This window comes from Sorex fumeus, unplaced genomic scaffold, assembly GCF_029834395.1.
Source record: "Sorex fumeus unplaced genomic scaffold, SorFum_2.1 ptg000002l, whole genome shotgun sequence".
Lineage (NCBI taxonomy): Eukaryota > Metazoa > Chordata > Mammalia > Eulipotyphla > Soricidae > Sorex > Sorex fumeus.
Window position 1 is genome coordinate 56,653,898 of NW_026606059.1, and position 13,466 is coordinate 56,667,363.

General features: G+C 50.1%; 2 protein-coding genes across 3 annotated transcripts in view; one reads left to right on the top strand and one right to left on the bottom strand.

Annotated features, from left to right (window-relative positions):
• Nucleotides 1-246: 246 nt before the first annotated feature.
• On the bottom strand, nt 247-9,996 carry NDUFB9 (NADH:ubiquinone oxidoreductase subunit B9). Its single transcript, XM_056112398.1, has 4 exons — nt 9,834-9,996; nt 4,703-4,895; nt 4,098-4,211; nt 247-466 (listed from the first exon to the last, which is right to left on the bottom strand). Exons 1-4 carry the CDS (start codon nt 9,932-9,934, stop codon nt 335-337), a joined length of 540 nt encoding a protein of 179 aa, XP_055968373.1. The 5' UTR covers nt 9,935-9,996; the 3' UTR covers nt 247-334.
• Nucleotides 9,997-10,038: 42 nt separating this feature from the next.
• The window catches only part of TATDN1 (TatD DNase domain containing 1), a 37,822-nt gene continuing 34,394 nt past the window's right edge, over nt 10,039-13,466 (top strand). The window contains exon 1 of one of the 2 annotated variants that reach the window (XM_056112356.1): nt 10,039-10,096. In XM_056112356.1, coding sequence (XP_055968331.1) covers nt 10,075-10,096 — 22 coding nt within the window. In that variant the 5' untranslated portion in view covers nt 10,039-10,074. The remainder of the gene's footprint in view (nt 10,097-13,466) is intronic. The other variant, XM_056112365.1, reaches the window with a different exon arrangement.

Here is a 13,466-nt window from a genome sequence, read left to right on the forward strand (position 1 = left end):
CTGAAATTCCCATAGTGGACTCATGAGAAAACGGTCAAGTCTTTTTAATGTCCTCAGTACTCCCAGCCTTTCTCTGCACTCCTGTCAAGGCTGCCGCTTACACCTGCAGGGTAAAGGGGAACTCGACCTCACTGCTGATGCGCCAACAGCCGGACTTCCCGGGAGAGGAATGGCCACAGGTCACAGCCAGGTCTTTCGAGGCTGCTGGCACCGAGCTGCTCCCCAAGTGAACGAAAGACACGCCCACACGTTAGGTAATTTTTATTAGGGCAAGTGTGTATGTGCATGGTGCAGCTTCCTCCACTTGCCAGCACGGCTGGGGAGGCGCAGTCCTCTACATGGGCCGCTCCCGGGGCCTGGTCACGATGTGCCACCACAGTGGAGGCAAATCGCCTTGCTTCCTCGCGGGGGGCAGAGCTTCCGTTCTTGGACCGCCCGCTGGGGTTTCCTCCTGCAGTTGCTTAATCTAGAAGAGGGTAAGGAGAGATGGATTGGAAAAAGGCTCGGCCGTGGCCTGCCTTGTCTGCCCGTGCGGCAGCCTAGCGTGAACAGGGTGGGCTCCGCACCACCACGCAGGCTCCATCCATGTCCGCCCGCCACCCCTCTCCCACACTAGCTCCGCAGCTGTTCTTCAGGGCAGCCCCGCTCCTAAACCATCAAAGCTGATGAGAAACCCACCCCCCACCTCCCAGCCCCACTTTTGTTCATGAGGCAAAACTGAAGCAATTAGTTTCCCTTGTGACGGTCCTCCTTATCCCTAAAGCATCCAGAAACTTCCATTCACACACACAGCAGGGATGCACGTAGTCAAGCTCCCTGAAATGGCAACCCTGCCAAGGCTAAGAATCCAGAATAAAATGAGTTGTGGCTGCCTGACCACCCCCTGGTTCTTCAGGCTGGTCACTGCCTCCAAGAGAAAGAGACTTAAGAGATGCACTTTTGGGGTCCATGATCTTCAGCAGCTTCAAGAAAAAACCAATTCCTAGACCAGGCTGCCTCATGCACACGTGCTGTTGCAGCATGTGGGAAAATAGAACAACCTAGTGAAGAGATAAGCATGATCAACTGCACAGCAACCAGCAGACCTAAAGGCTGTTTCTCATGAAACACTGCCTGAACCTTATCACCAAAACCAAGAAAGCCTTCAAAGTACAGTTTCAGGTAACTAACTTCCACTAAGTGTCCCTTTCCGGCTCAAATGCCTGAAGGCCCCTAGGAAGAAGTCCAGAAACTCTAATAAGACAGCTGGGTCAGAGGTTGTCCACCTGGCCCAGCCATCTGTCTCAGTCCCTTGGGCCCCTCCCTCACTCCCTCCATTCAGCAGATTCCAGTAGGATACTCTTTCTCAAACACCATCAAGTCCCCGGACACATGCCCCCTGCTCTCACACGCATTCAGTTTGGGGTCACTAAAGAGGAAAAAAGTCCTCTTAAAACTGGTGCTGCTCACTCATGCTCTCCTCTCTCCTCTCTCTCATCACTAAAGGGGAAAATAAGTCTTCAAAAACTGGTGCTGGAACACTTGTTCCCAACTCACCTGGCAACCTCACTCCTGCTATGTGGCCAATTCCATCCTGTTCCCACTTATTTACCAGTCTCCAAACATGCAGGGTCCACTTCTGGACTGTCCTTTCTTTTTTCAAACCTCACAAAACTAAAAGAAGTCACTGGTTGTTGCCCCATTCGCCCTCTCCTCTCCGGAAAGAAGATGGCAGCCACATGGGCACCTTGTGGAGAGCAGGTGTGGGCCGGGGGCGCGGGGGGCGACTAAAACCTCATGGGAAGGGAGGCGTTCTGGTCCATCCTTCACGCCCTACCGAGGTCACCAGTTGCCCCCCACGAGCGGCTCTCCAGCACGGCCACAGCCCCAGAAGCACAAGGACTTAATGCAGAACCCAACAGTTTGGAGCAGAAAAGTGAATGGACTATGCGTTAATCCAGGCCATCATGTCTGCCCGGAGGGGAAAGGGTGTTGTCCCATTCGCCCTCTCCTCTCTGGAAAGAAGATGGCGGTCACATGGGTGCCTTGTGGAGAGCAGGTGTGAGCCGGGGGTGTGGGGACGACTAAAACCTCATGGGAAGGGGGGCGTTCCAATCCGTCCTTCATGCCCTACCGAGGTCACCAGTTGCCCCCCACGGGCGGCTCTCCAGCACGGCCATGACTCCAGAGCACAGAAACCAATCTCTTAATTATCTGACTCTCAGTAGAAATACTTCCAGGGTTAATTAGCAAAATAGCAGAAATCCAAAATCAACATTTAATTCTTGAACCCAGCTGTAGAAAGCGAATCACTTCACAATGCTTTCTTAGCATGTCTGATTTGGGGGGAGGGGGTAAACTCTAAATAATAGTGGTGCATCTTTTATTGCAACAATGAATCTAATCAAAGCAGATAGAGTGTCAACTAGAATTCATCTGCCTCACAGGCATTGGGAGGGGTGGGGGTGGGGTTTTATTGGGGTTCTTCGTGGTAAAAAATAAGTATTGGTAAAGGGAAAGGTGTTTGAATTTGCATGACTGAGACCTAAACCTGAAAGCTTTGTAACTTTTCCCACAGTGATTCAATAAATAAATAAATTATTTTTAAAAAAAGTCACTGAAGCCTTTTATTGCCCCACCACCAAAACTAATTCACGTGTATTATTTCACGAGGAAGAAATCCTCCTTTCAAAGGCCTCCATCTCTTCTTCCCGCAAACTATCCGCCTACTCTTATTTCAAACGTTATCCATTGTTCCTCCATATCCTAACGGGCATCCGTTTAACAGAACCTCTTGGCCCCAATTAGTCCCATTTCTGTTCTCAGCAAATTCTTAAAGAGACATCTCCCCTTCCTGTCTTCTCTTCCCCACTTACCAAACTCTTCCCAGTGTAATCAAATACACAAAGACTAGCCAAGGTCACTTCTTGAAGCTAAAATACGTGGCTGTAAGTTGCCCCCTCACTCTATCCTGCCTTCTGGCAACTCCCGGCGAGGATGACATCACCTGACTCCTCAAATCGCTTCCTCCAGGGCTCTGGCTGCTGCATTCGATCCCAGTCTGCGTCTCCCTTGCTGCATGTTCTGCAGCTGCCGCCTCCTGACCCCCAGACCCCCCCTCCCAACTGGCTCTCTGGTACTTTTCTTCTCGACCTTCTCTCTCATACCCTCATACATTTATTTCCATGGCCCCTTAGAACCTACAACACACATTTCTAGGTCCAGCTCCAATCTCTCCCTTGAGTTTGCCAGAGTCCCTGATGGACATCCACGTGGAGTCTCAGACCGAACAGCCTTAAAATGAACAGCTGGAACTAAACACCTGAATGTCTTCCCCGCCTCAATAAACACCCTCCGCAAACACAAGTAGGAAACCCAGCAATCATCCGTGGCATCTTGGAAATCCTCACCCACCCTGTCTCACACATCCCCACCCCCTCAGCCTTCACATCCCTACAAAGTCTCCTACTCCCACCCGCAGACCCACCCATGCACTGGTCAGCTCACTCTGTGACTGAACGACAGCAATCACCCCGATCAGTCCCTCTGCTTCTCTTGCACACTCCAATATACACAACACCACAGCAAGACTGAGTCTTAAAAAATGTCAATCAGGGGCCGGAGCAATAGTACAGCTGGTAGGGCGTTTGCCTTGCACGTGGCCAACCCGGGTTCAATCCTTGGCATCCCCTATGGTCCCTCAAGCACTGCCAGGAGTAATTCCTGAGCACAGAGCCAGGAGTAACCCCTGAGCATCACTGGGTGTAACCCAAAAAGAAAAAAAAAAACAATCAGATCCAGAGAGGTAGTAGAGTGGGTACGGCACTTGCCTTCCATGAGGTCAACCCGGGTTCAATCCCTGGCATTCCATATGGTCCCCTGAGTATCACCAGGAGTAATTCCCAAGTGTAGAGCCAGGAGTAGCCCCTGAGCACTGCTGGGTGTGACCCAAAAAAGTGAAAAAATTAAAAAAGTAAAGTCTACCCGGGAAGCCAGGGCCAGCGGAACAGACCAGACACGGGAAATCTGGGCTTTTGCCCACAGGGAGCAAGACTGGAGGCAAATTCAAAGCTCGGCTCATGGGCCAAGGTGTGTGGTGACATGCAGGGAATACTCACTTCTCGTTCCCAGCTTTCCTTCCGCAATTTCTTCCACTGCTCTCTCTTGGCAAAGTAATCAGGATACATGGCCTTCTCAGAGGGGTGCCAGTCATCTAAGCACCAGTCAGGAACCTGTCGGGGAGAAAAGATTCTCTATCCAGGGGCATTCTTATAATCACTGCACATTCTGTCTGGATCCTTTACACAAAGCAACTATTTGCAGAGGGCGGTGGGGGTAGGGTAGAGGTGGGGAACAACACCGAGGATCCGAGGATACCCAAGAGTGCGGCAGCAACTGGCGATTTAGCACTTGGCCCCAAGTGTCTAAGACCTTAGAGCTGGGCTGAGGGAGCCCAAACGTCACCTGGGAGAGAGAACTGAGAGTCCAGCCTTCCGCACTCCCTCCAACAGTGACAGTGTCAGGAAAGAAATCACTTACAAGATCTCGGGGGGGGGGGGGGGGTTCCAGAGAGACAGAAAAGGCTTAGGGAGCTTGCCTTGCACACAGACAACCCTGAACCCTGCCAGAAGTGATCCCTGAGCACCCCACCATCACCACTAAAGGGTCTCTGGGGTTTCTCGAGCTGAGGCTTGAGAGCGAAGCAAGCGTGGTCCTCACCAACCTTGTAGCACTCATATCTCTCGAAGGAGGTGCCCCCAGGTGAGTCGGGGAAGATGTAGGGCTGCGGGTGCTGCCAGTGCCAGAATTCTTCCTCTGCCGCCCTGAGCAGCTGGGTGGCCTTCATCATATCCTTTTCATTCTTGTGCTCATCAAACCGGGCGCGCATCAGACACGCGAAGTACCGGTACTTGTCCCTGATACCAAAATGATTTTGGAGAGAAAAAGGTTAGCTGCTCAGCTGGGGCAGTGTCACGGTCTGACAAGCAGCCTCACGGCCACAATGTTTTATGCTCAAGGAGTCTCGCTTCCATCCAACTCTCTAGAGTTCCCAAAACTCCTCCATCTAAAAGTTTTAAAAACCTCCATGAAATAAATCTAACCATTTCCCTTCCCCACATCCTTCAACAAAGCAATGGCTTGAAAAAGCCATTTATTTTAAAAGTCAACAGCAAAAGAAAATAGCTGTTGACAGTAATCTCATTCAGCATTCTTTCAATGACCGCATATAAATTCTCTCAAATCCTGGGCTCTCGAAGCACTCTGCAAAAGTCTGGAGATGCCAGGGTAAATTAGGGAGGGTCAACTAGAGGAAACAGTGCGGCCTGGATTAAATGACTGGCTTTAAAACCTAACCTACAGGAGCTGTACACTTTTTTTTCTTTTTTCTTTTTCTTTTTGGGTCATCCCAGTGATGCTCAGGGGTACTCCTGGCTCTGCACTCAGGAATCACTCCTGGCGGTGCTTGGGGGATCATATGGGATGCTGGGAACTGAACCCGGTTTGGCCGCGTGCAAGGCAAACACCCTACACACTGTGCTATTGCTCCAGTCAGGAGCTGTACTTTTCAGGCAAATTTTTGCCAGGTTGTAGAAGAACCTGCAGACGGAGTTCATTTAGACTTTTATTCGAATATAATTCTAGCCACAGTTGAGAAGGGTTTGAAGCAGGCAACCATGAAGGCAGACCAGAGAGAACCTAGAAATGTTTAGACTCCATAGTTATCACAGTAGGTGCTTGGGACTACACCTCACTCCTGAAGGAGTATCTTCAGGCTGTATACCTCTCCACCACCACAGCAATGTAAACAACAGCATGTATGACTTTACAATGTCCTGAAGGTACACACAAGGTAAGACACAAAAACATACTACCTGGTGCCTGATATCTCTCCAGTGCTCAAAGTCAGCTGCTAACAGATTACACCAGGGAGAGAATGTACAAAACTCTGTCCAATCCTACATGGATCCCAGGCAGAGGGGAAAGCAGAGAGTATACGAGAACAATGCTGAAATTTACAGCTGGGTGATGGTACTGGAACAAAGGCAGAACCACAGACCAATGGAAAAGGGTGGAATATCCTTACACACAACCCCAAGTGTATGAACATCTAATCTTTGATAAGGGAGCAAGATATGTGAAGTGGAGGAAGGAAAGCCTCTTTAACAAATGGTGCTGGCATAACTGGACAACCACACGCAAAAGAGTAGGCTTAGACCTCGACTTAATACCATGCACAAAAGTCAGATCAAAATGGACTAAAGAGGGGCTGGAGCAATAGCACAACGGGTAGGTTGGTTGCCTTGCACGTGGCTGACCCAAGTTCAATTCCCAGCATCCCATATGGTCCCCTGAGCATCGCCAGGAGTAATTTCTGAGTGCATCAGCCAGGAGTAACCCCTGTGCATCACCGGGTGTGACCCAAAAAGCAAAAAAAAAAAAAAAAAAAAGGATTAAAGACCTCAACATCAGACCAGAATCCATAAGGTACACTGAAGACAAGGTCGGCAAAACTCTCCCTGATACTGAGGCTAACGGTATCTTCAAAGATGACATGCCACTGGCCAACCAAGTGGAAACAGAGATAAACAAATGGTACTATATTAAACTAAGAAGCTTCTGCACCACAAAGATAAGTGACCAAAATACAAAGACAATCTACAGAGTGAGAAAGGATATTCACCCCCAATACCCATCCGATAAGGGGTTGATATCAAGGATATACAAATCACTGGTTGAACTCCACAAGAAGAAAACATCCAACCCCATCAAAAAACAGGGTGATGAAATGAACAGAAACCTTCGCAAAGAAGAAATCCGAATGGCTAAAAGGCACATGAGAAAATACTCTACATCATTAATCATCAGGGAGATGCAGATCAAAACAACAATGAGATATCTCACACCACAGAGACTGGCCCACATCCAAAAGAACAAATGCAACCAGTGTTGGCGTGGATGTGGGGAGAAAAGGACTCTTCTTCACTGCTGCTTCTTCACTCTTCTTCACTGGCTCAGCTGTTTTGGAAGACAGTATGGACGATTCTCAAAAAATTAGAAACTGAACTCCCATTTGACCCAGCAATACCATTCCTGGGAATATATCCCAGAGAGGCAAAGAAGTATAGTTGAAGTGACGTCTGCACTTTTTTGTTCATTGCAGCACTGTGTACAATAGCTAAAATCTGGAAAAAACCCGAGTGCCCTAGAACAGATGACTGGTTAAAGAAACTTTGGTACATCTACACAATGGAATACTATGCAGCTGTTAGAAAAGATGAAGTCATGAAATTTACATACAAGTGGTTCTACATGGAAAGTATCATGCTAAGTGAAATAAGTCAGAAAGAGAGGGACAGACATAGAAAGACTGCACTCATCTGGGGAATATAAAGTAATAGAAGGGGAGACAAACACCCAAGAATAGTTGAGATAAGTTCTAGGAGGTCTGCTCCATGGCTTGGAAGCTGGCAGCACATACTGGGGGGAAAAGGCAGCTCAGATAGAGAAGGGAACACCAAGTAAAGGGTGTTTGAAGGATTTACTCGGGATGCGAGATGTGTGCTGAAAGATGACCGAACATGATGACCACTCAATACCTCTATTGCAAACCACAACACCTAAAGGAAAGAGAGAGCAAAAGGGAATGCCCTGCCACAGAGGTGGGGTGGGGGGAAAAGGGGGTGGGAGGGCCACTGGGTTCATTGGTGGTGGAGAATGGGCACTGGTGGAGGGATGGGTACTTGATCATTGTATAACTGAAACCCAAGCACAAAAGTTTGTAAGTCTACAACTGTACCTCATGGTGTTTTACAACAACAACAACAACTACTACTACTACTAATAATAATAAAAGATTACAGCATCAAAAAGAAAAAAATTATAGCTGGGTGACTGGATAGTCACGCCAGTTGGCACTGGGTTTGGGAAGAGTCAGACTGGGACTGTGAAAGGAAACTGGGGTTAGTTCTAAAAGAACTTTGGTAATTGAGTTTCAGAAAGCTCATGTTTGAAAGCGAGCTAACAAGCACCTGGAAATACCTGGCTTTCAAGATAAATGTAGATAACTCAAGGCCTAGAATGAGAAGGCATGGTCCAAAGTATACTGTATATAGTAACAAAGGGCCTAGGATGGGGAAAAAAATATACTCTGAGCGCAAATGAAAGAAGGAAAAGGAAGCACCTATTGAGAAAGGATGTCTGAGAATTTAAAACTGGGCACAGGGTTGGAGCAATGGCTCAAAGGGTTCCTGCTCAGCATGCTGGAAGCCCCACTGCCTGGTCTCCATCCCAACCAAAGCCAGTTGAAGGGTCCCAATGAAATAAAATCAAAACACTGAGTTCACTGTTGATTATGCACTTCAATAATCCCAGATGCAGTTCAACTGGAATTCTTTTGTCTGGGTCACACCTCGCTGTGCTCAGGGCTCACTCTTGGCTCTGCACTGAGAGGTCACTCCTGGCAGAGCTTGTTGGGGACCACATGGGCTGCTGGCGATTGAACCCCAATCACTTCTATGCCAGGTGGAGGCCCTGCCAGCTGTACTATCACTCTGGCCCATCAGGCAGAATTCTTGATGGCTCAAATTCCTTCCTCTAAGACTGACAATGTTCTCTGTCATGATTTGTTTACATGACTCTCTCCTGTTAATCTATGAGCTGCTCCCAACGGGGAAAAGAACCTGTTAACTCAATGGCACATTCTGCTGAGATGAATAAAAACGTAAAAAAAATCGGGGAAGACACTTGAAGCAATTCTACAACCATGAATCTTCCTGCAAGAGGAGGAAAGTGACTCTCCAGTAATCAAAAATATGCAATCCAGGCTTCAAGGACACTCACACCATGCTGCTGTTTTCTGTCTCTTACAGGTTTTTCCTTTAAAGGTTTTGTCTTTCTTTTGGGACAGGAGTGGTGGCTTGGCTGTCACCCCCTGTATAAAGTTTTCAACCCACCTGATGGGTTGACCTTGTAGCATCAAGGTCACAAGGATCTGTTCTTTTAAAGAACAGACCTTTTAAAGATCTACGTTCCCAGATGAGCATGTCAGATGGGAAGAAAATTATGTGCGAGTCACGAAAAAGGGCTGGATGAAGCTAAAAAGTACAGCAAAGAAACTCAAGCGCTCCATGGGCTGGAGCACACGGAGGGTCCCCGGTCACCTCCGGAAGTGACACTGCGCAGGGAACCAGGAGAAACGCCCAAACCTCATCTCCCCTCCACAAGAAAGCAGATGGGATGACCTGGAAGGATGACGCTTTTCAAGTAGTTGCCTTTTGGGGGCGATGAAGGGCTATTTGGGTCACACTCCGTGATGCTCAGGGGTTACACCTGGCCGTGCTGGGGGGAGGGGGGGTGTACCCGAGGATCGAACCCAGGTCGGTGGCGTGCAAGGCAAACGCCCTATTCGCTGTCCTATCACTCCGGCCCCTAGATGCCTCAATGTTTACTGTGACCTTCATCTGCAAAAACCAAAGACAAACGCGACCAGCCTTGAGAATTCCGTGTGCGGCCCTAACCCGTCCACTGGCCTCGTTTTGTGGATAAAACTTCCCGGGGTCATTTCTCGCTTCTGCCTCTGGCGCTCACGAGCAAAGCTCTGCGTCCCCAAACGGAGGCGGCAAGACCCTGGCGCCGTGCACACCCTCGCATCCCGGCTGCTGGCGTCTCCCGGCTCCGGGGACCTGGGGGTGCCCGGCGAGCCCCCAGTTGCCCGGCGAGCCCCCCGCGGCCCAGCGAGCCCCATGCTCGCGGGAGGCGCGACGCCCGGGGTCGGCGTCCCCGGCCTGTCCTTCTGGGCAGCGCCCTTCCCGGCCTCCTCCGGGAAAGCCGCCGCCGCCGCCCGCCTCACCCACCTGTGGATGCACCACGACTCCAGGTGGCGCAGCGCCCGCTTGTAGAGCCGCAGCACCTTCTGCTGGTGCGTCAGGTACGCGGCCGGCGCCGAGAACGCCATGACGGCCCGGCTCACCTTCAGCCGCCGCCGCCGCGGGGGCTGCCGGGAACCGGGGCGGCCCAAGCCGGAAGCGCGGGGGAGGGCGGCGGCGCGTCACTTCCGCTTCCGCCGGAGGAGCCCGGGTCCGCCGCGATCATATCATGAGTCGCTTTAAGTTCGTGGGTAAGCGGCGTCTTTTCCCGAGTGCTGCTCCGCCGGGCGTCGCTACTCGCGGACGGAGGGCCCGGGGTTTGAAGGATCGGGCTGGAGGGTTATCCTCAAGGGAATGCCGGGGAGGAACGGGGCGGGGAGACGCCTGGGCTTGGTGGTGCGTGGTTGGAGCTGGTGCTTGGTAGCGCGTGGTTGGATGTTGCTGATTTGTGTGAATGCAGGAGCCCGACGACGATGATGCATGCACCTTTCAGCCTGTTTTGTATGCAGTGAAAAGGAAGCAAAATGATCCGTCAGTGTCTCCCTGGATACAGCCCGCGGGCCCTCACGTTCATTTCCTGCACCTGGGATGCAGCCACAGAGCTGGCACCGGCCCGGGGCGCTGGGGAGGCATAGAGAAGCGATCCCCGCCCCGCGGGCAAATGCCCCCAGCGAAGAGTTGGTGCTACCAAGCAAGAGCATTAGCTCATTCAGCATCGCTGGAGTGCGACGTCTTCGCAGGGGGGAGGGAGGTGGAGAATCCAGAGTGCCCGACACTGGGGAGAACCTGGGGGCACTGTGCCATCTGGGACCAGAGTATTTCCTGAGTCCAGGCTCTCTGGGTCCAAAAGAGAACTGAGGATGCATTGAATGAATGCAGTGCCGCCCCAGTACCGCTGGGGACAAACCTAGGGCCTTGTCTTGTGAAGGCTAGAGCTGCTTTGAGGTGTGGAATGACAGGTCCTATGACTGTCTCCATAAGGGAATCCCCATAGCTCTTACTGGGATTGTCCAAGAACAGAGAGAGCACTGAAGCTTTTGGGGAGGTTTGTTTTGTGTTTTGCGGCCACACTTGGTGATGCCCAGGACTTCCTCCTGGCCCTACTCCTGGACAGCTTGGGGTACTAGAATGAGGTGCAGGGGATCCAACTCCCGTGGGCTCTGTGCAAGGCAAGTGCCCTACCCGCTGTGCTATCACTCAATCCTCAGGCAGAGTAGGTTTTCATAGCTTGAGCTGGGGTGATGGAAAAGGAAGAGAGATGGGAGTTTTGTCTGCCATATGCATACTGAGTGATTATGGGCCCATAAGAGGAGCCAGTCAAAGAAAACTCAAGAATTGAGGTAAAAGCCAAAATGTGAATGGAATTACGATTGCTTGGCACTGCAGAAGGCATGATGTGATCCATTTTGATTAGGCTTGGTGTGAAATGTTAACAGAAGATTTTGGCATTCTAACCCAGCGTTCCAGTCTGCAGACCCATGCTAGCTACCTCCTGGGTTAGAGCTGCAAGTCCATGGACTAGAATGCAGGACAGCAGGGGGGCCGCTGGTGTAGAAGGTTGAAGAGCTCACCTCTTGGACCTTTCTGGCAGTTCTCAAGGTTTCGGGGGGCCACTCCCTGTGTGGGGACAGCAGTGCTGGGGTATTTGGTGTTGCTCTGCGGGTATGCAATACAGAGACCCTAGCTTGGGAACTTGAGCATACGATGCTTGCACCTAGCCCTTTGAGTTATCTCCTCAACTCAAAGAGGCTGAGACTACCCTCTCTTGAGGCAGATCTTTGGTGCTGTTTATCTTTGCTTCCCAGGGGGGCTTACTAGTACAGTGAATGTCCCAAGGAAGTATGAATCAGTGAGCAAAAGAATACTTGTAGTTTTAGTGTTCAGATGATGAGAGAATTGCTCAAGAAATTCAGAACAGGTGATGCTACAGACTTAAGTTCGCTTCCATTGGAATACATCAGATTTTTTTTCCCCTCTCTTTGATGTTCACTCCTGTTCTCCTGAGGTAACCAGTGTTAAGAGTTTAAAGCAGTGGTCTTCAACCACTGGTTTGTGGATCACTGCTGGTCTGCAAGTGTAGAAAGGTGTAAAATCACTGTCTACCACCTGGGTTAGAGCACTGGTCAGTGGACCAGGATGCAGATAGACGCTGGTCCACAACTGCATAAGAAAGTTAAGAGACAGTGTAGTGGGTAGGGTGCTTGCCTTGCACGCGGGTCCCATCTCCAGCATCCCATACGGTCTCTTGATCACTTCCAGGAGTAATTCCTGAGTGCAGAGTCAGGAGTTAACCTCTGAGCACTCCCAGGTGTGGCCCGAAAACAAAAACAAACCAAAAAAAAGAGGGTTGAAGAACAAAGTCTAGCCTTTCTGATTTTTTTTCATTTTTTATAATTTTATTTATTGAATCACTATGAGAGTAGTTACAAAGCTTTCAGGTTTTAAGTCTCAGTCATACAATGAAACACCTGTACCTTCACCAGTACCCATTCTCCACCACCAAAACCCCCAGTATACCCTCACCCAACACCCTCCCCCTACCTGTGGGGCAGATGATTTCCACATTACTCTCTCTCTACTTTGATTACATTCAATATTTTCACACCAAACCCACCATTATTATTTGGGATTTTACTCCAACACTCAGATCTGCTGAAACGGCAACACTAGACAATTTGTTTTCTGTTGCTGGTTATGAATAATGTATGGTGCTGCGTGGCTGCAGTAGTGGCTGCATGATTTTGAAATTCCGAACTTTTAACAATTAAATCTGGAGGGATTTCTGCCAAAACCTGCTGGGTTCCAAGATTTGTTCCTGAGTCTCTGGGATCATGGCCATTAAGCAGCTTGATCAGAAGCCAGAAAGGCCATTCATGGGCTGCGACTCAGGGTCTCATTGGGATGAGGAGGAAAGGGCCAGCTCCACCCCCATCCCATGAGGCCCCACGTGTCTCGTCACTGTGGGCCTGAACCTGACTGTCCAGTGGCCTCTGGAGGATGATGGCCACCAAGCCGCCAGGGGAACAGGCCAAGGCATGAAACCTATTCCCACCTGGTGTGGCCCGGTACCCATAACCTACTGCAGGGACTGGATGCATTTCTGCCAAAAGCTTTTGGGTTCCGAGATTAGGTTCTGAGTCTCTGGGATTATGGCTGTTAAGCAGTTCAATCAGGAACCAGAGAGGCCATGCCTCCAATTATATAGCTGAGCCGGAGGTGGTTTGTGGGTGTGTCTCCCACATACCTAACTTTTGGCCATTTACATTCTTGGTAAACTTTGCCCCAAGGTTTTGGGGTCTGGCCAAAGGCACAGCAGCAATTTTGGAGTATCTGGAAGTCTGAAGGCACCATGAGGTTGCTGATGCACTCGCCTCACAGGTACAGATTGACCTGCTGGCGGCACCTTACCCCCTAGCCTTTCTGATTTTTAAATGAGGCACATAAAAACTGATATTGGGTGATTTTTCAAACAACAAAAGTAGGATCTTTACTCTTTTGTTTGTTTGCTTATTTGGGGGGCCACATCAAGCAGTGGGCAGGGGTTACTCCTGGCTCTGCACTTGGGAATTAGCCAGGGATGGAGCCTTGGTTGGCTGCCTGCAAGTTACACGCCCTATTCTC

Excerpts from the sequence above, each read along its gene's own strand:
- NDUFB9 (XM_056112398.1), bottom strand. The coding sequence starts at position 9,934 with ATGGCGTTCTCGGCGCCGGCCGCGTACCTGACGCACCAGCAGAAGGTG. Across the intron at positions 4,896-9,833 it reads GAGTCGTGGTGCATCCACAG|GGACAAGTACCGGTACTTCG; the intron begins GTGGGTGAGGCG and ends TTTTGGTATCAG. Across the intron at positions 4,212-4,702 it reads AGAGATATGAGTGCTACAAG|GTTCCTGACTGGTGCTTAGA; the intron begins GTTGGTGAGGAC and ends TCTCCCCGACAG.